At 38.0% G+C, this 25,041-nt stretch overlaps 1 protein-coding gene across 2 annotated transcripts in view; it reads left to right on the top strand.

Moving 5' to 3' along the window:
• The window catches only part of HERC3 (HECT and RLD domain containing E3 ubiquitin protein ligase 3), a 104,717-nt gene that overhangs the window by 37,001 nt on the left and 42,675 nt on the right, over nucleotides 1-25,041 (top strand). For both annotated transcript variants that reach the window (XM_087826596.1, XM_016203230.2), the window contains 11 exons: nucleotides 2,902-3,061; nucleotides 7,294-7,370; nucleotides 8,234-8,455; nucleotides 9,400-9,491; nucleotides 10,390-10,520; nucleotides 11,325-11,485; nucleotides 13,403-13,479; nucleotides 18,094-18,218; nucleotides 20,054-20,113; nucleotides 22,413-22,524; nucleotides 22,928-23,117. In XM_087826596.1, the coding sequence (XP_087682722.1) occupies nucleotides 2,902-3,061; nucleotides 7,294-7,370; nucleotides 8,234-8,455; nucleotides 9,400-9,491; nucleotides 10,390-10,520; nucleotides 11,325-11,485; nucleotides 13,403-13,479; nucleotides 18,094-18,218; nucleotides 20,054-20,113; nucleotides 22,413-22,524; nucleotides 22,928-23,117 (1,407 nt within the window). The remainder of the gene's footprint in view (nucleotides 1-2,901; nucleotides 3,062-7,293; nucleotides 7,371-8,233; nucleotides 8,456-9,399; nucleotides 9,492-10,389; nucleotides 10,521-11,324; nucleotides 11,486-13,402; nucleotides 13,480-18,093; nucleotides 18,219-20,053; nucleotides 20,114-22,412; nucleotides 22,525-22,927; nucleotides 23,118-25,041) is intronic.

Genomic DNA, 25,041 nt, shown 5'->3' with positions numbered 1-25,041 from the left:
CATTTTTCCAAAGTAAAGGCAGTGCATAGGGAAAGGCTGAGAAGAGAGGTAGGTTCTAATACCAAAGAGAGATTAAAGAGGATGGGCTATGGGAACAACAGGAGTTTACAGCATCTTTCAGGAGATTTTTCTGACATGAGCAGATTTTTAGCTGATTAAATTTTTTAAAAACAGTGTTTTGTTTTTAAGTAATATATTTATACAGACTATGCCTAGGTCAAATAGCAACTCCCTGCTTCATTGTCCTTATCAGTCTCTCTCGCAGGGGCTGTTATTTTGATATTTAACTTTATAAGTAACATGCTTATAATGTTACTTTAAATTTTTTTTTCAGCATTGGACATTAATCTGGAGACTTCACAGTGGGGAAGACTAGCATTTTCTGTATTATATTCTCCACACTCCCTTTCCTCTTCCCTCACCCCTAGAAACTTATATTTCCAAATAGTTGAGTTTTTAAAATCAATTGACAATTAAATTTTTAACTATATAATATAAATTATATTTATTTGGTTATTATGACTTCATGTAGCATGATTGCTTTTACTTCCTGTAAAACATTTAGTGTTTTCTGGAGTTAATGATTTCATTTTTACCCTCTTTGGCATAGTAACCTCTGTATTGTCTGACAGAATTATAAAACTTATAAAACTCATCAGATTGTATTTCTTTTTTCCACCTTGGAGACATTCTCCAACTTTGCCTCATAGACCTGCTACATAGCTGTCTTGGAAATATTCTTTACCTCTCCTGTGTAAAATCCTTTTTTTTTAGATAGAATTTATTGGGGTGACGTTGGTTTGCAAAACCATATAGGGTTCAAGTGTACAACTCAACAAAACATCATCTGCACACTGCACCATGAGCCCATGGCCACAAGCAAAGTCTCTCCCCATTTCCTCTTCTTTGCCCACCTCTGCTTTGCCCCCACCCCCCCTTTTCCTCTATCACCACACTGTTGTCTGTGTCTATGTGCTGTGTCTGTATGTTTTTTTGGCTAATCCCTTCATCTTTCATCCAGTCTCCCCCACCCCCCTCCCCTCTGACAGCTCTCAGTCTGTTCCATGTATCCGTGCCTCTGTTTCTGTTTCGTTCATCAGTTTATTTTGTTCATTGGATTCTACACATAAGTGAGATCACAGGACATTTATCTTTCTCTGAATGGCTTATTTCACTTAGCATATTAATCTCCAGGTCATCCATGCTGTCACAAAAGGTAAGATTTTCTTCTTCTTTATGGCTGTGTAGTATTCCATTGTATAAATGTATCACAGCTTTTTTATCCACTCATCTACTAATGGGTCCTATGTAAAATTTTTGTTTCCTGAATCTTTGTTTTGGAGGCATGATCTTTTGGTAACTTCTGAGATAGGCAGCTTGGGAAGTAAAATATTTTGAGAGCCTTACATGCCTGAAAGTTGTTCTTTTTCCCCCCTCATATTTGATTCAGGGTTGGCTAAGTATAGACTTCTCAGTTGGAAGTCATTTTCCTTCAGAATTGTGAAGGCATTGCTCCATTGTCTTCTAGTTTACAGTATTGCTTTTGAGAAATCTGATGCCATTCTAATCTCCGTTCTGTTGTATATAAACTCCTTTCTTTTGAGAACTTTTAGAATCTTTGTTGGTGTTCTGAAATTTCAAGATGAGGTACTCTGAAGTCGGTCTTTTATCAGTCATTATTCTGAGTCCTTACTAGGTCTTTACAATGTAAAACTCATGTACTTAAGTAATGAGAAATCTTGTTTTTCTTCTTTGACGTTTTCTAACTTGTGTTTTTTCCATTCTCTCTCTTTTTAAAATTTATCTTTATTGTTGAAAGTATTACAGATGTCCCCCTTTTTCCCCCCACATTGACTCCCTTCCCCCCTATACTCCCCTTCTTCCCCACACTATTGTCTGTGTCCATGGGTTATGCATATATGCATATTTTCTATTCTCTTTTTGGAGTTCTTTTTTGTTATTGTACCCTTTAGAATAACTCCCTCATTTGTTTCTTTTTTTTCCCTTCTCCGTTTTGTTCTTTGCTTTTTTGTTCTATTTCTTAGAAAATTTCTTCAATTCTAATTTCTTATTCTGCTTTTGAAGGTTTTTCCTTTAAATTTATGTTGCCATATTTTCATTTTTCAAGGTAATTTTGTTTGTTTGCTTTCTAAATGTTTGAATGTTACCTGTCTTCTCTTTCTCTAATGACTTAAAATTTTTTTTTCTGCTCCCTGCATGATCCTTTTCTTTAGAGTTCATTTCTTTCCTGTTTGTTTTCCTCTTTATCTTTCACATTATGCTTTCCCTCAAATATATGGTGCTCCTTGGCCAGCCTTTTATATTTAAGAGTGAAGTACCAAAATGCGAGTGAAGCTACGTGTGGGCAATTCTTGTTAACTAGTGGGAAGTTGGGTATTTCATTGGAGTACCCACAAATGTTAGTATCTGTGGGTCTCTTGGGCCAGTGTTATGAGAGAAATCCTCTTATCTCCTGGTTGGATGTATATGCGACTGTGTTCTGGAAGAGGGGAGAAAGGTGTTTTTCAGGATTGAGGAGGGAGCATTCTAGGAGGGTTGAACCAGAGAGGCCCAAATATGAGTGAAAATGAGGCTAAAAGCAGTAGGATTGAGTAAAATTCTGCCTGGGAACAATGAGACCCCCTCCTAGAATGCTCCCTCCCCAGTCCATGCACATGAGGGACCATCTGAGATGTGTGTGCTGCTATAGGTGTGTGTGCTGCCCAGTATAGCAGGGGTCTAAATTGACAGCTTTTAGAAACATATAAAATTTATTATCTCTACTATAAATATGCAGATTTAGTGGTTCTCTTTGAAAAACAAAACTACCTAGGAAGATAATTCTATGTAATTCCTGTTTCTGGGCTGTACATTTTCCACCTTTGGTTTGGTCTCTTTCAGAGCAAATTGGAGCGTTGGCAGATCAGCACATTGTCCATGTGGCTTGTGGCGAGTCCCACAGTCTGGCCCTCAGTGACCGGGGCCAGCTCTTTTCTTGGGGTGCAGGGAGTGATGGTCAACTGGGACTCATGACTACTGAGGATTCGGTGGCAGTGCCCAGGTAAGAATGTCACAAAAAGGAATCTTGAGTTTTCAGATGTCACTTGTTGTAAATATTATTTCCTGCTGTTGCTTTGTTAGACATCTTGCTTTAGTTTCTGCTTTCTTCATTTAATTGCTTCTCTTTTGTGCCACTGCTGTGCCGTATACTGTTCCAGTACTTGTCACAAAAATCATAATTATTTATAGACGCGTGTATCTCAAATTAAAAAATGTGAGTAGTTTGGGAATGTACTTTATTCTAGTAGCCTAATTGCTCGCAGAGTGCTTGGAACTCGATACATTTTTGAATTTAAAAAAAAGCATCTTTTCACATGCTGGACTTAATAACCTTTAACTTAAAATTGCAAGCCTAAATCAATTACTCAATTAAGCACTTTAAACTAGAGTCACAAGGCTGACCTGCTAGTCTAATAATAGGCCAAATTACTTTAAGCATTAAGAACAGCTAAAATACCAAATATGCATAAACTGTTTAACACACAAATACTAACACAGTGGTTTTGAGTCTTTTAAATATTTGTTTCTAAATCTTAAATGATTTAATTAAATATCTAACAGGTGCTTCACCACTTAAAAAATATCCAAAATATTGAAGTTACTTTCAAGTGGACTTTTTGGGGGTGGCATGCCAGTTTGTTGAGGGTTCTTAATGATCAAAGAGGCCACCAATTTATTTTCACCATTTAATTCCTGTTCCTTTATACTACAAATATACACATACCCCATTGTAGCACTTGTCACCTTTTTTGTAATTATTTATTTAATGACTATCTTTAGTACAAAGCTGGGAGCTCTTGATGGCAGGAGACCTGGAGTATTCACTTTAGCATCACCATTACTAAGGGTGCCCAGCACATACATTGCTCAGCACAAGTCTGTTTAATAAATGGCCTCTCTTTGGACCCTGCCCAATTATTGTCCCCTTTAAAGGACAATATATTCTTCTCCCTCTTTCTTTTTGCTCTTCTTAGATTTTTGTCTTTTTAATCAAAGCTGTTTTAAGGAAAAGAGGAACATGGAGGTAAGAGTGATTTGATTCACTTCCTGATTTAGAACAGGTAATGTCTTGGGTTCATTACTTTTAAAAGTTAATTTAATTTTGGGGGAAGAGGGAGAGTGACAATAAGAAAAAAGGGGTGCTATATTTTAATGAAGTTGTGGAAAAGATTTATAACATTAATGACAAAAGTATTTCATTTGTTGATGCTAAAGAATCAAAGACTTTTAGTGGCATTTCATTTCTAAAAATGAAGTAATCTGTGTTAAAGTAGCAATTTAATTTTCATTAGCCATGTCTAAATTATGGATGACTTTTGAGACTTAGGTTTGTGTATAATTTTATATTATAACTTAATTAAAATAATAAGTTCATTAAGTAATATCTTAGTATTGTGGAAGGTAATATAGCTTTGAAGTCGAATAGCCTCAAATACTAATACTGGCTCTGTTACTTATTAGGGGAGTGACCTTGGCAAATTAACTTATCTAACCTTCAATTTCCTGATTTAAAAATGGAGTTATGTATTGTGTACCTTTACAAAGTTATTGGGAGGATAGATGAGCTGAGTAGATAAAACACAGTATAAATATGTGTGTGTGTGTGTGTGTGTGTATACAGGCTGTCCCCCCAAAATATATACACACTTTGAATAATTATTAATTTCAGTGGATTAAATCTGAAAAGAAAGAAACATCAGTTGAACCATCAGCTGTTGAAGTGTGTCTACATTTTTTGGGGGGATGCCCTGTATATATAATATCCTCTTCTCCCTAGTTCAAGGACATAATTTCCCTATTATTTATTTTTGTCCTTTTGACCTGCTTCCTATCTGTAACTGCGATTGTGAAGGTTGTGACGGGGCAATGGTGACCCGTAAAGGAAGAATTGTGGGAAATTTGAGTGGAAACTGGTCAGGAAAAGGGGCTGTTGCTGCATAAAGTTTCTGAAACATTGGTCTCCTAGGCAATAATGCATTTTCCAATTTTAAAAAATAGTGGGGTTATAACAACTATTGATACATACAGCAACTTAGATGAATGTCCAGGGGATTATTCTGAGTGGAGGAAAAACCAATCCTAGAAGGTTACCTACTGTATGATTCCATTCTTGAAATGACAAAATTTTAGAGATGGAGGACAGGTTAGTGATTGCTAGGACCTAGGGATAGGGGACGGAAGGAGTAGTTATAAAAGTACACCACCAGGAATCCTTGTGGTGTTGGGACTGTTCATTATCTTAACTATGGTGGCAGATACATATTAATACACACTCAGAAATGAGTACAGATAAAACTGGGGAAATAGGAATAAGATTGGCAGATTTTATTAATGTCAGTATCCTGGTTATGATATTACACTGCAGCTTTGCAAAATGTCAACATTGGAGAAAACTAGACTAGTATACAAGGGATCTCTTATTATTTCTTGCAACTGCATGTGAATCTACAGTTATCTCAATAAAAAATAGTTGGGTGCTTTTTGGTACTAAATGCACATGTGAACTCTCCTTTAACTTTTTTTTAAAATATGTTTTTATTAATTTCAGAGAGAGAGGAAGGGAGAGGGAGAGAGAGACAGAGAGAGAGAGAAACATTGATTGGCTGCCTCCCTCACGCACCTCAACCAGGGATCAAGCCCTCAGCCTGGGCATGTGCCCTGACTGGGACTTGAATGCTACCCTTCAGTGCATGTGATGATGCTCAATCAATTGAACCTTACCGGGCCAGGGCTTAACTTTTTTATATCTGAGAAAATCAAACATTGACAAAAGCAATAGTTACCAAACTAATCCCTGCCCCTATTTCCTAAAATAGCCCACTCCCAAGAGCATGTCCATCTGACTCCTTTGTTTCTATGCATACACTTAATAAACAGGAATATGGCAACTTATGAACTATTAAAATAGAAAGCAGGAGATATTCCCAGGCTGCGCAACTCTGCTGAGCAGTGCAAATCACTTTACATGGATTATTTTTATTTAATTCTCACTACCCCCTGTGAACTAGGTACTGTTCTTATCTGTCTTTCACTTGAGCAAGCAAGAGGAATGCAATTTGAAAAGTAATCATGAGATCAGGGGTTTGGGGGGCATTGCCCTTATTATTATTTTTAATTGTGGTAAAATACACATAACATAAAATTTGTCATCTTAACCATTTTTAAGTATACAGTTTAGTAGTGTTAAGTATATTCACATTAAACAATGTGACCAATCTTCAGAACTTTATCTTGCAAAAATTAAATTCTGTACCCATTAAACAACTACTCCCCATTTCTCCTCCCCTGAACCCCTGGCAAACACCATTTTACTTTGTTTCTGTGAATTTGGCTACACTAGGCACCTCATAAGTGGAATCATATCATACAGTATTTGTCTTTTTGTGACTAGCTAATTTCACTTAGCATAATATCCTCAAGTTTTGTCCATGTTGTAGCATGTATCAGAATTTCTGTTTTTTTGTTTTGTTGTTTTTTTTTTTAATATGTTTTTATTGATTTTAGAGAGAGGGGAAAGGAGAGAGAGAGAGAGAGAGAGAAGAAATATCAATGAGAGAGAAACATTGATCTGCTGCTTCCTGCACGCCCCCTACTGGGCATGTGCCTTCACTGGTAATCGAACTGGTGACCTCTTAGTGCATGGGTGGATGCTCAACCACTGAACCACACAGGCCAGACAGAATTTCCTTTCTTTTAAAGGCTGATTAATATTCCATTTATATGCCATACTTCGTTCACTCATCTGTTGATGGACACTTGAGTTGCTTTTACCCTTTGGCCATTGTGAATGATGCTACTGTGAACGTGGATGTACAAATATCTCTTTGGGACTCTTTCAGTTCTTTTGGATGTATACTCAGAAGTGGAATTTCTGGGTCATGGATGGCATTGCCCTCATTTTGAAAGCCATTCAGACACCAGCCATATTCTTAGGGAACTCTCTTCTGTAGCTTTACTCTATTTGTCCCTGAATTGGAGATGACAGGTGGCAATTAACAGGGTATAGTAATGGGTTTAAGTGCAGAAGTTGTTTTTCTGTTTGTTTGTTTTTAAATAGTACATAAGAGACATCAGGATAGTGAAAGATCAAATAGAATTATATCATGTAAGATTATATATTTGATTTTTGAAAGTCTTTTAGGAATGATGATGTTATTTATTACAAATATTTTATTTAGTTGGGAATATTGTTTGTGACTGTCATTCTTAAGAATAAAGTCTTTTCTGTTTTAGGTTAATACAAAAGCTGAACCAGCAGACAATATTACAAGTTTCCTGTGGCAACTGGCATTGCTTGGCTCTTGCAGCTGGTAATGTAACATTGAAATATATGCTAATATTATGTTAATTTTGCAACCAGTTCTCTTTGCTTTTTTTGTGTGATGTTATCTAACTGGAAACCTTTAATTAACTGGGTAGAGTCTGTGCATTCCTGTGGTGGGACAGTGGCAGTTCTCAGGCACCCTTCCTTTTTCCAGGGTGTGAATGATGAAGAAGGTGGTCGTCGTAGCTGCTCCATTTCTCTTGCAAGGGAAGGTGAGCAGCAGGCAGGACTGTGCCCAAGTGTTCTTGAGCATTGGAGCATGCAGAAGATTGGTTTTTCTTAGCGATAGCTCACTATCAAGCTCCATTCCACTCTTGGGCACCCCAATAAGTGAAAAAGAAGGAGTTAGAGATAATACCTAAGCCAACAAATAATACTGTATTCTATGTTAGAATAAATTTGAAGGAAGTCTACACTAACGTGTCCTGTTTGATGCTCTGTGGTGTAATCCGGTTCATAGGTGGACCTCATGAAGTCCTGGGTCCCATGGTCTTGGGTGGTCAGAATAGTTCAGCTTGCTTAGTGGATCTAAGCCTGGTAATTGGCCTGTTCAAAACTGAGTTGACTTTAAACAGTTGATTTCTTATTTGTATAAATGTTAATAGCCTTTGAAGAATAGTATAGCTCAGCTTATCTTTCTGTTGTTATGACAGTGGGAGTTTTGGTTATGACAGTCTTAAAGCATGAAGTGTCTGCTCCCTTGCTCTTGGGCGGATTTGGTGTATGTTTGAGGTCAACTAACAAACCCTACTGGGCAACTGTATTATTCTAAGGAGATCGTTTTTATGAATAGAACTTGTATCAATTTTGGTAATACCAGTAATACCAGTTATCCTGTTTTTATTTCAGATGGTCAGTTCTTCACCTGGGGAAAGAACAGCCATGGACAGCTGGGCCTGGGGAAGGAGTTTCCCTCCCAAGCCAGCCCTCAGAGGGTGAGGTCCCTGGAGGGGATCCCGCTGGCTCAGGTGGCTGCAGGAGGGGCCCACAGCTTTGCCCTGTCTCTCTCAGGAGCTGTTTTTGGCTGGGGGATGAATAATGCAGGGCAGCTAGGGCTCAGTGATGAAGAAGGTAGGTAAACTCTTCATATGCACCTCTTTGGTTAAAAAACACATTCATTTGTTTGATACATGTTTCTTGAGGATTTACTATGTGCTGGACCAATGTTAGGTATTAAAGGTGCAGCAGTGAACAAAGCAGATAACACCTTGACTTAGTGAAGATTGCATGTAGTAGGCGGGCACAAACAAATCAGTAATATAGCATGTCAGGGGCTTGAGAGAAAGGTTTCCTCTTTTACATATGGTGGTCAGGGAGGGCATCTCTGGTAAGAGGATGTTTGAGCAGAGCCCTGTAGGAAGTCAGGTAAGAAATGAAACATGGATATCTGGGCAAAGAATGATCTAGTCAAAGGGAAAAGGGTGAGTAAAGGCTTGATGTAGGAAGATCCGGGGTGTGCTCAAGAGTGGAGTGAGCCAGGGGAAGAGTTGCAGAGCTGGAGGTAAGACAGGCAGTGTAGGTCAATCATGGAGGGCCCGGTAGGGCAGGGGTTGGGATTTTGGCTTTGTCTCTCAGTGAGGGTTTTGAGGAGAGGAGTGATTTATTTCTCTTGACTTTGGCTGTAGTGGGTCCAGAGGGAAGCTGGAAGACCAGGTTGGAGGTAGAGGGAGTAAAGTCAGATTTTGTATCTATTTTGTTCCCTGCTGGATGTGTGGTTTTAAATAGAGGAAAAGCTGAAAGGACAAAGTTACCATTTATGAAAGGAGGAAAGCTGTATGTGGCAAGGTACAGGCGGGAGGTAGGTGGGCAGAGTTGGGGAGTGTGGGGAAACCATGAGTTGGGTTTTAGATATGTTAAAAATGAGGTGTCTGTTGGACATCCAAATGGAGATGCAGGCAGGAAGGTGAATATGTGAGTCAGCCATCCAGGGGGACCCAAATTCATGCTAAGATAGGTATATATATTTCATCTCAAGGGCAAATAGTAGTGACATTCTAATATTTATCTTATTCTAGATCGAGAGTCTCCTTGCCATGTGAAACTCTTACGAACACAAAAAGTTGTCTATATTAGTTGTGGAGAAGAGCACACAGCAGTCCTCACAAAAGTAAGGGACTCTGGAGTATTCTGGTTGGTTTTGTGATGCTTTGGTGCTGGGTATGAGATGGATGATTATCACTGATTAATTATTTTTGATAGTGTTTTTTAGAGAGAGTAGTGATGGTGTTTAAAAATAGTTCAGTGTAAATAACCTTAAAATATAGTATATGTAGCAACATTCTATGTTCCTTTAAAATAAGCTGTTTAAATACAGGGTGGGGCAAAAGTAGATTTAAAGTATTGAGTACCCAAACCACAGTTTATTCTTGTATTATTAGTTATTAATTACTGTATTACTTTCTTTATGAACAACTGTAAACCTACTTTTACCCCACCCTGTATGTAGAAAAGAGCAATGTAATTAATATTTTAAATTTATCAACCTATTTCTTTTACTTATTAAACAGTCACATCTAGAAAGAGTGAAAATTGTTTTCATGTTGAACAAATACTATTATAGATTCACTTTAATAAAATGCTTTAGCGTTTGTTCAAGTATAGCTGTTAAAAATGTATCTTATTTACCAAGGAATTTGTAGAGCATTTAATTTTTTATATATAAATGATGATGCACTCATCTCATTTCACCTATTTCTTTGTTTCTCTTTTTTTTGTTTTGCTTCCTAATACATCATTGTACTTTTATACAATTTTCAAAATTTATAGTTGGCACATATTCCCTTGAGCAGTGCTGTCTTTGTTCCATAAAGATATAATCTTAAGTTCCTTTATTATTATTTTTTTAATTTAATGAACATTCCAAAGAAGTGATCTTGGCTAAGTATCAGGTGAGCATAGTGTTTTTGTAGACCACTGTGATATGAATTTTGTATACAGAAGGATTGAGAGGAGTGTACTCAAACTCAGCGATACAGTGCAGTCATGTGATGTTTGTTCCTTGTTAGAGTGGAGGTGTGTTTACCTTTGGTGCTGGTTCCTGTGGGCAACTTGGACATGATTCCATGAATGATGAGGTTAATCCAAGGAGAGTTCTAGAGCTGATGGGCAGTGAAGTAACTCAGATTGCTTGTGGCAGGTGAGTGCTTGCTCCTAAGAGCTTACTAGTATATATTAAGATCCAGAAATAGGTCTTGTCTTGTAGTGGTGGAGAATGTGGTTAGACCTATCCACCATTATTTTAAGAAATCTTAGCTGCATCATACACCTATGGTGAAAGTTTGGAGAGGGTTGGAGCTGAGCAGAGTGTGGCAAGGAAGGTATTTATTTATTTATTTATGTATGTATGTATGTATTTATTTATTTTTTAAAAACTATGTCTTTATTTATTTCAGAGAGAGGAAGGGAGAGGGAGAGAGATAGAAATATCAATGATGAGAGAGTCACTGATCGGCTGCCTCTTGCACGCCCCCTACTGGGGATCGGGCCCGCAACCTGGGCATGTGCCCTGACCAGGAATCGAACCCCGATCTCCTGGATTGTAGATCGATGCTCAACTTCTCAACCATGCCGGCTTGGCACAAGGAAGGGTTTTAGATAAGTAGAGCAACATGGGGACATTAGACTTCTTTTGGGATAAAGAGTAGCAGAATGTGGGGAAGACATGAAGAAAGGAAAGTGAGAGAGCCTGCCCACCCTTCTTCTTCCCTCTCATTCTAAAGGCCAAATGCAGCAGGCCATCCAGCTCTTTCCAAGTCTTGCCATCCTCCCCATGACTGAGAGCATCAGAGAAGGATAATATTATGGAGAGCCAGCTATGGCAGAAAGAGCCACATAGAAGGATGGGCATGCCTAGGAATTGATGTGCTCACATGTGGACATTAAAAATCAGTCTCAGTGTATATCCATAATTCAGTAATTATTTTGAATTATATTTCCCCAGACAACACACCCTTGCCTTCGTGCCTTCTTCTGGACTCATCTATGCATTTGGTTGTGGAGCAAGAGGTCAATTAGGAACTGGACACACTTGCAATGTTAAGTGCCCATCTCCTGTGAAAGGTTACTGGGCTGCCCATAGTGGCCAGCTTTCAGCCAGAGCTGGTAAGAGTGATTTTCATTAGAATTTAATGATATTTTAAATGATAAAAACAATTGTTTAGAGAATATGTTTCTATTTTTCCCTTGAGGTCTTTTGAGGGAATGAATATGAGGTATTTTCTTTTAATATTGATCAACAAATATTCGAGCACTGACTATGTATGAGGCTCTATAGTTGAGATCCTAAAGAATAAAGCAGAAAATGTTCCTTTGGGCCCAAGAACCTTGGTGGTATTGTAAAAATTTTAATTATTATTGCTAATAATGAAAACTTGTATTTATTGAATGCTTAACCAAGTTCCGTTAGTATGCTAAGCACTCAATAACTTTAAGAACTAGTGATTGTTATCCTCATGCTGGGGATGAGGAAACTTGAGTCTTAAGGAAGTTAAGTAACTTGTCCAAGATCACACAGATTATGGGGTAGGATTTAAACCCAGATCTGCTCCATTCTAAAGCCTGTGCTCATATTGCTTATACTATGTTACTTCCCTTTGCTATTACTAGTTTGGTCATAACATGACACAATTTCTTTTTATGATATTTTTTTCCTTTCCTTAAAAAATAATTAAATAGCACAGTGTCCATTTCATTGGAAATCAAAATAAGGTGGTCGCTCAGTATGAATTTATTAAATCCAGAGGCTGAAATGGAGCTGGAGAGTCATTAAAAGAAACATAATTTAATAATGAATTTTGAAGACTATAAAGTGACACATTGGATTATATGAAATGTAAGGACAGGGACTGAGTCGTCTTCTTTGTAAACCTAGCTTGTAGCACAGGGCCTGGCACAGACTTTTCACTCAGTAATATTTGTGAAGTGAATATATGAACATCTAAAAATGTAGAACTTAAAATATAAAGTAAACAGGAATTTTGTTTTGGCGATGATCCTAAAAGTGAAAGAATGGCTTGGTGTCCTCTCTGTCATTTGTAAATTTCTCTCTCTCAAGGTATTGTACTTATGCTAGGAATGCATATGTTTAAAAAATATACCAACTTTGAACACTCAGGTGTTTTATAGGTTAATTTGAAACCCAAATATTTGAAGTTTAATTACAACCTAACTTATATAATCATAAATTTGTGCTACAATGTTTGCCAAAATGATTTTATAACCTAAGTAGGTAAATTTCAATTTATTTTGGTAAATGCTGTGGTTTTAGGAACCTTCATGGTAATGTGGGAGCACAGAGGAAGGCATCAAGGAGTATTCCGGTTAGAGGAAGATTGAACTGTGTCTTAAAGGATGATTTGGAGTTAGCCAGGTAGAGGACTGTGAGGGAGTGGGTGGTGAGTACCTGAATGGCACAATTCCAGGAGCACTGTTCTGGTTATGCTCTAGGTGGCACCATTCATGGAGACAGTGTGTGCTCTTGTGGTGGTAGAATGAAAAGGCACGGAGATATGAAATAGTGTGATACTATATTAGAAATAAAAGCAGTGTGGTGGTATTAGAGGATCGTCATGGACACAGTGTGATGGTAGATAAAGCAGGGAGTAGGACATGCAGGTCCTAATATGCCAAGCTTCATCCTAAAGGGGTTAGGGATCACCACACTCAAATGTTGAATTATTTGTTAGGCATATATTACTGTTTATAGTACCGACCATTTTAAATTGCAGGTCAGTGGCATGACAGAGTTAGAATGGAAAATAGAAACGAGGTCAACATTAGCTGGCATTTGGGGAGGGGGCGGAGGTAGGGTTAGAGTGGAGGCTACCATTTGATATATTTATTTTAATTGAAGTAGATACAGACCTGGGCAGAGAGCCAGAAGACAAGGTGTTTTTCTTTCCCCGACATAATTAAAATGGATGGGAAACCACTGTGAAGGATATTTTGGAATATTAGAAAAGGGATCAAGGAAAAACTTTCATTATTGAAAAATATGCTGTTGAAAATTTTTTTTGACAGATCGCTTTAAATATCATATTGTTAAGCAGATCTTCTCTGGAGGAGACCAAACTTTTGTACTTTGCTCCAAATATGAGGTAAAATTTTCTTTTGACTATTATTTGGGGGTAGAATGATGGTGAACCCATATTTATTTTAATAAATAACGGCATGGAAAAGTAAATGAATGACTACACAAGAGCCATGTTACTCTTTGTTCCTACCGATTTATCTTACTAAAATAAGCAAACTAAACCTTGAGGAGGTTACCTTCATTTTGCTTCCTTCAAGTACCAAGATTTTTTTTCTGGTATTTTAATTCATAGAGTTCTAGTTCATAATTTAAAATTATTTATATCTATATCTGTTTCAAAAGAGATTTAAGGAGACCTAGAGAGTTCATACTTACTTTGGCATTATTTGACTTCCCATGTCTTGGCCTTCCCCTGAAGTAGCGAAAATACTAGGTGCTTGAGAACTCAGTGGGGTTTTTTTTTACATGATTGAATATATACTAAATATAGAAGAGATGCCCCAGTATTGAGCTGTCCTTTCTCATTTATAATCTGCTCATTGCACCACACCAAGCTTTCCCTCGTATTGTCTCCTGCATCACTGTAGTGGGTCAGATGGGAAGAGTGAGGGTGAGTGTCTTTCAGGGTTGCAGGAAGGAGAACACGGATGGCCCAGGAATCTGCAACAGCGCTTTTGGTTCACCGCCCTCTTCCCGGACAAGGAAAATCAGTCTGAAACCAGCACCACAGAACTGTTTTGTGTCCTCTGCTCTCTCTTCTACTCTTGTGCTCTCCCTCCTCTCCTCTTTCACACCAACCCTACTTTCATTCAACAAGCATTTAGGGAAGACCAGACATAGCGCAGTGCATTGATTCTTGTCCTGTCCTGGAGGAGCAGGGAAGGGGCATTGATGATAATAAAGAATTTCAAATTGCAAATTCTCCCCATCAGTCTGACATTTTGCCATCTTTAAATATGAAACGTTCTACCTTCCAGCCAGTATAATTCTGTGCTTTTGGTAGAAGAAGTTGTGGTGGAGCCTGAGGCTGCAGATTGGATGGCTAAAACTGACACTTAGATATTTTCCAGGTCAGTAGCCTGGAGAAAGTTCTGTTTAGTGCTGCCAGGTGGGGTGATTTGGAACTCTGGCTTTAGGCCTATTTTAGGCCCAGCTTCAGTGCTTCACAGAGAAATCTTGAGGAAAGCTGAGATTATTCTATCTTTCTTCGAGATGCCAATAAAGTGAAGTATGAAAAGCACCAACTCTCTGCAGGTTGACAGCTTTTTGTCTATAAGTAGTAGAGTTCGAAGTATTCATATTTCTAAGGAACAGACTTGAATAATACCCAAAATATCAAAAAGTATTTTTCCTGTATAATTCAGCATAAAACTTTGTTTCCTTCCTTTTATAAATACATTCATTATCTGATAGATAGGATAGGGCAAAAGTAGGTTTACAGTTGTTCATATAAAAAATAATACAATAATTAATAAATAATTAAAATTAAGAAATAATATAAGAATAAACTCTGTTTCAGGTATTCACAGCTGTAAACCTACTTTTGCCCCATCCTGTATGTCGTGTGTTTTTTTAAAGTTCTTAATTTATTAATCCTCTGATGAAAAATCTGTGCAATCCCCACAGATAAAGTCACTGAAGACTCTACTCCTTCTGTTGTCCAATTTCCAGTTCAGCATTGGCCCTTGCAGTCCTCCTGACTTTCTTCGTTCTGTACCGTGTTCCTTCACTATTTTCTCCAGGTCATCGTCTCAAACAGAGCATGTCTTGCAAGTCTTGTGTTCGAGTTCATTTTTCTTTGCCCAATCTAAGGAATCACAAATCATGCCAAAGCCACTTGTCTCACTGCCACCAAAATGGGTTCTGAATCCAAATACAAAGATGACATCTGCTGTGGTCTTGTACATTTTGGCTAGTTTTTCTTGAATTTCTTAGATCCTGTTGCCTTCCCAGGGTGAAGGACACCTGCTATTTGTTTCCACTGAAGTAGTCTATTGGTCATGAACTTCCTGGTCTGGATAGTTACTGTGTCATTATGATGGCAGCTGATCCTCAAGCAGCCAGGGAGGAAAAAAGCTGTAGTTGAATTTTAAACTTAATGTAATTAACACTGTTGTGATTCGCAAAGAAAACATTGATGAGAAGGAAGTGAAGTAGGCTAGTGTTAATGAAACAGGGCAGGTTAAAGTTTAAACACCTGTTAAGGGTGGTATGCATTAAAAATGTAAGATAACAAAGAAAAGAAAAAGAAAAATAGAATATTACTTAGGAAGGTGTCCCTCTTTTTTTTTTTTTTTTTTATATAAATTGAAATCTATACACTTTTACTTAAGCTGTTAACCATAGATTTTTGTTTAGATACAGAGACTGATCAAATCATGTTTACCCTGTTACCATATCACATGAAGAATCACTTAACCAAGAAAAAGCATCTTTTTTTTTCTTGGTCCATACAATGTCTGTATTTTTTTTAAATTTATTTTATTGTTGAGAGTATTACAGATGTCCTCCATTGTTTCCCCTTTGCCCCCTCTACCCATCCCCCCCCCCCAGGCCTTCACCTGTCTATTATCTGTATCCATGGGCTATGCATATATGCTTATAAGTTCTTTGGTTGATTTCTCCCTGCCCTCCTTCCCTCTGAGACCTGTCAGTCTGTTTCATACTTCCGTATCTGTGGTCCTATCTTGTTTGTCAATTAATTTTGTTCCTTAGATTCCATATATAAGTGAGATCATCATCTTTGTAGTAACAGGCTCCATTTTTGTAAAATGCTGGCTCATTAATGCCAGGCCTGAGGTGGAAGAAGGGAGGGGAGGAGTTATGTTCAGATACTCCTTTGCTACATTTGATCCTAGATCTTGGCAGTTTAGTGAGTGTAAACCATAGCCTTTCTTTTCATTTTGTTCCCTGGACGATAGGACTAAGAGGGAATGTGGTTGGGAGGAAGGGAAAGGGGGGGAGAGGGAGAGAGAGAGAGTGAGAGAGAGAGAGAGAAAGCCCGAGTGAGTATTTCTGTCCTTTTCAAAGCCTGCTAGGTGACATAATCCCCCTTTTCCTAGAACAGTTATTCTCAACCTTGGTTGCCCATTGAAATCACCTGGAGGCCTTAAAAAAACACTGATGCCTGTAGAGGTTCTGATTGAATTGGTCTAGAATGTGACTTGGCCGCCAGGATTTGTGAATGCTCTGGTGACCCAAAGTGTAGCCAAAGTTGAGAAACATTGAAGACATTGATTAGAAAAAAACTGATGCTTTTTCTTAGGTCTTGAGGTAATTCTGAAATTGTACTTCATTTAAGGCATTTATGGTTTATTAGTTGGACATACAGTGAAGAATGAGAAAATAATTCCATGTCTATATTTTATTATAAGTATGTGTTGGAGTCTGTGTTCAGCTGTACCCATGAGTGGGGGAATTAATTAAAATTTATGTAACAATAATGGTTTTAAAACAGGGTGTGTCTATGTGCTCAAATGTCTACCTTGTCTTACGACTTTTCTCTATGTAATTCAGGATCACGTTTGCTCTTTCAGTAGATGTCTGTGGCCATTGTAGTAAAATAACTGTCAAGAACCAGATGATCAAAAACTTTGGCAAGCATCTCTGATTTGTTACATGCCCTTCTCCTTCTCCCTTGTAATGATATCTTAATTCATAACTATGGGAAGAACCAAGACAATTTACTTTGAAAGTTGTGTTTTTATGTGTGGTACAAAGGAGAGAAAAAAATCATTTTATGAATTGATGGATGAATGCTCTAATATTACTTTTTCGCTCTTTTCTACTGACAAGTGTAGGAGGCATAAAGCACTTCCAGCTTTTCATAGCTGTACATCAAGAACAGGATTTGGGGGGAAATCATTTGAAAAAGGGAAATTTTAGAAAAGTACTTACGTTTTAAAAATCTCACTGAATAAAGGATGTACAGTGCTGGGCAGGATTTGGGGTTTTTAAGTCCATTACTGACATGTCCTTTTGCCACCTTTCTTATAAATTTATAGCTATGTACTTGGAGCAAGAAATTAAGAGGCATTAAATTTTTATAGATTCTTTGCAATATAGATTATAACAACTTTTTTGTAATATATTTTGTTGGAGTTCAGTGAATAGTTATGGCACAAGATTAAATACCTTAAAAGCCTTGATCTTATAGTGATTCAAAGCAGAGGGGCAAGAAGTCTGGTAAAGTCATCTTGGGTTGGTTTCCCTGAGACAGATTATGTTCTGAAAGTTTTCTGGGGGAGTGCACTGGTAGAACAACATCTCCTTGGGATGAAGGAATCAGGATTGGGCAGAGGGAGAAGCTGAACTGCCAGTCAGTATAACTGAGTCCCCAGTCAATCCTTGGGGAGCTCTGAGGTTGGGATGGCCCTTCAGCCAGGCCTGAGTTGAGGCAAAGGGGCTGGGCCTTTGTACCACACCTCTAACTGCCATGGGATGTGGAAGGAGTGAAGCAACTTCTGGAGAGCAGCCCAGCTGGGAGCTGCCAGGAGTTTACACTCTCAGCAGTGGGGGGAGTAAGTGCTCCCATTCTGAAGGGTGGGGCCATCTGGGCAGTGCACCCCAGCTCCTGTAGTAAGTGAAACACAAAATGGAGAATATGTTGGGGGAAGGAGAGGAAAAAAGATCCATTCTTCCTAATTTCTCATTTTTACTGTTATATTTAATCCTCCAGAATTCTTCTCCTGCTGTTGACTTCAGGACTGTGAACCAAGCACATTATACCAGTTTAATAAATGATGAAACCATAGCAGTTTGGAGACAGAAACTCTCAGAACACAACAATGCAAACACAATCAAGTATGTGACTTTGTTTTTATTTTATTTTCCCCAAAGTGTAGTAGAATCTTCTCTCTCAGTGATTTTCTCTACTTCCATATTGAGGTTGTGAATGTAAATGGTGTTTTACATTTTAGGGAATCAGTTTTTTGCACATATTTCAAGATTTGGTGCTCTTACCCAAAATAACATAATAGGTTGTTCCTCCATTCTTTCAGAGACTGTATTCCTCAGCCTGCCTTGTTCAGAGCTTAAAAATCCTGATTAAGGTCTGAGTTGGCCTTTCTGCTAAGAAAACTCATTGTTACTGTTGTTTGACTGACCCCAAGGGTTTCTGCATATGCGTGTTTCAAATCATCCTAAGTCTAAGACAGCTGTTATCTTACCTAACCTGAATAATTTCTGACGTTCAAAATGGTTAGTTGAGATGGTAATTCATTGTCAAGTAGGGAAAAAATATAGTAAAAAAGATTGAGGCTTTTTGTCAAGTTTATTTTATTTATTTTTTTCTTTTTTTAAATATATCTTAATTGATTTCACAGAGAGAGAGAGAGAGAGAGAGAGAGAGAGAGAGAGAGAGAGAGAAACATCAATGATGAGAGTCATTGATGGGCCGCCTCCTGCATGCCCCCAACTGGGGATCGAGCCTGCAACCCGGGCATGTGCCCTGACCGGGAATCGAACCCTGATCTCCTGGATCCTAGGTCGACGCCCAACCGCTGAACCACACCTGGCCGGGCAAGTTTATTTTATTCTTAAAGGAGAATTTTTTACTGCACATTGTTATACATTTTTCATTGGTTTTCCTCAGCATTTCCATTTGTCTGCAGAGAGTCTCATTCATTCTTGGGATTGAATGAATCACACTCTGTGTACTAAGCAGTGGTCTTTCCAGAAATGTGTATAATACATCTGGCTTTATGATGTGGATTGTAATGGGGCAGATGACCAGGGTCTGAACTTTGGGGCACACTAGGGCATCATTGGGAATGCCCTAGAGCAACTTTTGACTGTCCTCAGAATAGGTATTTATTCTGAGGATTTCAGGCTGGAAGGTGGCAGGGGAAAGGGGACTAGACTCACTGTTGAAGGGGTGGGGTGGACTGTAAACTCAACTTTGCTGGAACCATGACACTTTACTAGTTTTCAGTGTTCTTATTTATAAAATGAAAGGATGGAAGAAATGATCTCTGAAGATCTTTCCTGACCCAGAGTCTATTATTAGTAGAAGTGACTGAAACGGCCTCCTCAACCATGTATTTGTTTCATTCCCTCCCTTTCCTTATACTGAGTAAGAGGGTCCAGGGCTCCTGACGAGCAATTTCACTCTGGATCCTCGGATACTAGCTATTTTCCCGGAACACGTATAATCTAAGTAATAGGAATAAACACTCCTTTCACTTATTTTCAGTTTCTTTCTCAAGTGGGCAACAAAATAGAAGGAAGTGGTTGTTCAGTTATTAATTTGCAAAGATAATTTTTGTACTTGGGCGATAACAGCTTCTCTGTTTTGGTTTTATTTTGTTTTCATATTTGGAGGTGAGGTGGGAGAGTCTGAGGTTGATGGTAGAAGAATGTTCAAGATCATTACCAGGTGCAAGGGTTTTTCTTTCCGTAGTTTTGGTGCTTTCTTTTTATTTTAACATGACTTATGGAAAATATACCTCTTGTCCATTTTGAGATGTGACACAATGTTTTTTTTTAAAGCAAATGAATGTATGTTTTCCAAGGCTTCACCTGGGTAAGAAAGAACTGTTAATGAAACCTTAGACTAGATGTCTAATCTATTGCTGATACTTAAATAACTGTCTATTTGTAATTATTAAAAGCTTCCCTCCCTTTTTCTCTCTGAACAGTGGTGTTGTTCAGATATTATCCTCTGCCGCCTGTTGGAATGGAAGCTTTCTTGAGAAAAAGTAAGTAACTTAGAGTCTTGAAAAATACCCATATGTGATGCATATACTTACTCAGCAAAGGCTGTGATGGACTTATGTTCTTTGATGGTGATTGGCCTTAATTCAGTGGATAAGCTGATGATTTGTGCAGAAACTGGAATGCCTAGTAATGATGAGCTAGGGGACATCAGAAAGGGCAATGCTGGTACAGTACATACCTGGTTGGCAGAGAAACAGATTACCAAAGAGAGAGGCTGTGTCTCAGAAAGAGCTGGTGTAATCAAAAGTAAGATTTTTAAAATGTATTTAAAAATGTTACTACTACTACCATGTGTACAATATTCATTCTTGAATTCTTAATTCTCTAAATAATCTCCTTAGATTCTTTGGTTTGCTATCCCATAGGATTTTTTTTCCTCAACAAGAGCGAGCTTAGGCGAAAGGCCCAAGGAGACTTTAGGGCTTTGTTGACTGAGGTCCAGCCCAGCTCACCAGGAAATTACATTTGGGCTGAACTCCCAGACAGTATATAGTGTTTTTTGTCTTGGCCTTATCCCTTCTGCACATATACCCCTCAGAAACCTGATGCAGCAAAAGGGTCTTGTCATGGGTTTTGATTTTTGGTGATCCCAAGTCCTGGCCATCTCTTAGTACTTTTTTGCAAATGAGAATCCCAAGAAGACTTAGACATCATTTCTGTGTTTGAATACCACTCCCCCATCCCACCCAAATTATGTCCCAATTGGGTTGCAAGAGGTTACTTCAGAAACTCTCTTCAGTGAGTTCAAGATTGCTAAGTCATTTGCTTATATCATTAGGGCAGCTGGAATGAGCTTATCCAATTCATTTCTGAGTCAATACTTAGCCTTTTCCTCCAAGGAAAATTATTCTCTATTGTGCTGATTTTGGTCTTTTAGAACAGTGGTTCTGAATCAGGCTGATTGTGCTTCCCCAGTGATATTTGGCAATGTCCAGTGCCATTTTTGGTTACAACGGGGGAAGATACACTACTGGTACCTAGTAGGCAAAGGCCAGGGATGCTGCTAAGCAGCTCACACTCCCACCCACTTAACGAAGAATTATCCAGCCTCAGAAGTCAGTAGTATCAAGGCTGAGAAATCTTGTTCTAGAAGACAGCTTTTATGGAGGTTGGGAATGGCTCTCAGCCATGTTTGTTAGGTCATCCATCCTTAGGATCATGGATTATATCGGGTTCAACAGGGCTTTTTCTAGGAGTCCTGCTCCTACAGCTTATACAGAATGCATCATAGGAAACTAGTTAAAATGAAGACCAGTTTTACAAAGCATAAATACATATAAATAAAATCTTTTGTCTTTTTTATTCTTAACAGGGTAGCAAAATTACACCTAAGCATATGGAAAGTTATCTATGACACACCAGAATGAACTTTTATTGTTTGGGCAGAATTATTTTTAGAACAACAACAAAAGACCCCATAAAGCCCAAGCATCTCCTCTTGATTTGACAATTTAGGTTCCAATACATATAACTATGATTTTTTAAAAATCTTAGAAACTTAGTTTTTATACATTAAACCATTGCTGTCAGAGGGTGTTAGGACTATCTGAATGTGTCTATTACTCATAAACAGAAGCCTGTTTTGAAAATAGCTAGTTCTTTTGTGATTTATAGATGTGGTATGTTCAAGAGTGGACATTTAAGAGAGACATTCTTTAAGTCCAAAAGACCTAAGACTTTATTTAAGGTTGAAAAATCATTAGTAGCTAGGAAATTAAAAACAGTAGCAGTGAAATTAGTCCCTGGGTGAATATCGTTGTGTCTCTTGTTAACTAAGAGAGATATTAATGGTGTATTTGTTTTAGATCTGATTTTAAACCCCCCCACAACTTTGTTAAGAAAGGCTTTAAACAAGGAGGTTCTACCTGCCACTTGTTGATGAGCACGCCAGTTTGCACAGAGGATTTTTTTTTTTTTTGCATCTGGGCACAGCATCTAGCTTGTTCAGTGTACAATTACAGAAAAAGGCAAAAAACACAAGAGTAAATCAGGGAAATAACACTGCTTACAAACTTTAAGATGGCCTCAAATTGAAATGATGATCCTTGTACCTTGACTGGAAGGAAAAAAGACGACAATTTTAAGAATATCTTGAAAAAGGGATTCCAGAGAGGTTTGTTTTGTCCAACTCCCCGAAGTGTATGTTTTTATGCATATTGCCTACCAGGTCAAATTTAAATGTGATCAGTATGGATAAACTGTTTTGTTTACCTATTTATAATTCCTCTCAGAGTGTTTGCTTTGTTTTTCTTATATACTTTTTTGGTTTTGTTTGTTTAGAATTGATGAACATTTTAAAACAAGTCCCAAAATCCCTGGGATTGACCTGAACTCAACTAGGGTGTTATTTGAGAAGTTAATGAACTCTCAGCATTCCCTCATTCTAGAACAGGTATGTTCTTCACGTTGACAAAGTGCATGTTTAAAAATGCATTTTTTATCGTAATAATTCAACTTTCAAGAGAAAGGAAAAGATGAAAAAGCAAAGGTCTTGTATCAACCTTCATTCTAAAATACTCATTCAGGGAATTTGACCTACCTTCAGCTTTCATTTTGGCCTAAACCTTTCTAAGAAAATGCCCCTTCAGAGTGTAAGGCCTGCATGGGCAGGATCTTTGGCTTTTCTTTTCACTGATGTATTCTGAACTCCTAGATCAGTGCCTGGCTCGTAGGAGGTCCTCAGTGCGTACCGTGAGTGAGAGTTGAGAAATCTATCGAATAGGATATGATTTAGAGTTAGGGTAACTGGATCTCATGTATGCTTGAATTGCTCAATACTCTTTTCTCTCATACAGATCTTAAACAGCTTTGAAAGTTGCCTGATTCCTCAGTTGTCAAGTTCACCACCAGATGTTGAAGCTATGAGAATCTATTTAATACTACCTGAGTTCCCCCTACTCCAGGATTCCAAGTATTACATAACGTTGACTATTCCCCTGGCTATGGCCATTCTGCGGCTGGATACAAACCCTAGCAAAGTATTAGGTGAATTTGCTAAACTCAGTATTAGTGGTTTTGCACTTTTTATTTTATTGGTATGACCACTGGCTCTCGGTGGATTGCGATCCAAGAATCTATTTGTTGCCATTTAATATCATTAACATTTTAACCCCTTTTTTCTTTGCTGTTAATTTCTAACTAGCTATATTTGCAATTTGAACAAATTAAACTATTATTTTGGTTATTTGAAATAATTCATGCCAGACTAATCTTGATTTTTAAATATTCACAAAGTTAGATTATCCAGCTTTATTTTTTCTTCTCCTATTCTTGCTAGTAGTTAATAGCACCTCAAAATTTAATGTCCATCTGTTGCTTTTACTCCTATACCTAATTTAGGGGGTGGGAGTGAAATAAACAGTTTTGGTGGTACACTGGTCTCCAGAAAAGGAGAGGAAGAAAATGACCCCGTGGAGACTTACCAAATGTTTGTTTTGTTTTTCTTTTTTAGGACAGTTGAGTCCACACTGATTTTTGCAGGCTACGGACAGTTTGCTGAGATAAGAACCTTCCATTCCTCAGTGAATTGGAGAGTGTCTCTCATGGGAGTAGCGCCTGAGATGTTTTTATTAATCAAGTGCAGAAAGTCTGTCTCCTGGCTTTTTCCTTTTTTCCCCCTGGTAAATTTTTTTTAGGTGTTCACTGCAGCTCAGTAACTTCTGCGTTCCATAAGAAGTAGGATGTTACTTGAGTGTGGTCTCCCCATGAGTAGAGAGACCTGTGTTGCTGAGGATGGAATACTGGCTTATATTGCTTCCACCTTTGCAGAAGATATGAAAACAGAAATAATGAAAGCACTGGCAGTAATATGTTAGCCCTTAGTTATTTTTTAAGATCAAAAGCCTTTTGGAGCATATTTTCTCAGGTGTGCTAATAGGCTGTAAGGTAGAGAGATGGCAACCTATGAAGGAGTATAGTACCTGACTTTTAGGTTTTGAGGTTTTTAAATTTTGTATAGTACCTGACTTTTAAGTTTTGAAATTTGTTAATTTTAATTTTTTCAGGTTTGATGGCACAAAGTGATCAAAATCGTTCAGTTTTACACCGAGTTTGTTTTTAGCTTCTAATTAAAGGAATTTAAACTTAAAAGAATCCCCCAGTGTAAAGAGAACATTACGGGAAACCATCAATTAATAATTATCAACATTTTGCCCTTTTTCTTTTGTCTGTTCCCCTACCACCACCTTTTTTTTTGCTGGAATATTTTTTTTTAAGTCTAAGACATCATATTATTTAATCTTTCAAATATTTCAGTATGGCTGAATTTATTTCTGACAAAGTAGAAGTCAGTGGTATCTTTTTCTTGTCGGGTTATAAGAAAGCACTGTTTGGTGAGAAGCAGAAATAGTATTTTTTCAACTAATTATGCCTCTTGAAAGGAAGGAATGGTTGTCATATTGGTGCTGTTCTGGGGCATGTCATTGGCATCCCTGGTACAGGATTTAGGTGTGGTGGCTGAGAACGGGGCTGAAAGGACCAGGATATATGAATGTTCCTGCCCCAAATATGTATCTTAGCATCTTGTCCACATGTACCCTTGGGACTGAAATTTTAGATTAGCCTTCTGAATGAGAATTTGAGGGAAAAAGTCAGATCAAGCTTTACAAAAAAGGCTCCAGGGATTCTTATATAGCTGCTGGTCTCTCCAGAAATGCTTTAATGGATTCTTTTTAAAAAGATATATTCTTATTGATTTTAGAACGAGAGAAAGGGAGAGGGAGAGAGAAACATCAGTGAGAGAGAAACATCAATTGGCCGCCTGCTGCACACCCCCTACTGGGGATCTAGCCCCAAACCCGGGCATGTGCCCTGACCGGGAATTGAACCAACGACCTCTCGGTGCACTGGACGACACTCAACCAACTGAGCCACACCAGCCAGGGCTAATGAATTCTTTTAAAGTCTATTT

Source organism: Miniopterus natalensis, chromosome 1 (assembly GCF_054644295.1).
Source record: "Miniopterus natalensis isolate mMinNat1 chromosome 1, mMinNat1.hap1, whole genome shotgun sequence".
NCBI lineage: Eukaryota > Metazoa > Chordata > Mammalia > Chiroptera > Miniopteridae > Miniopterus > Miniopterus natalensis.
This window is presented reverse-complemented; position numbering and strand designations above follow the sequence as displayed.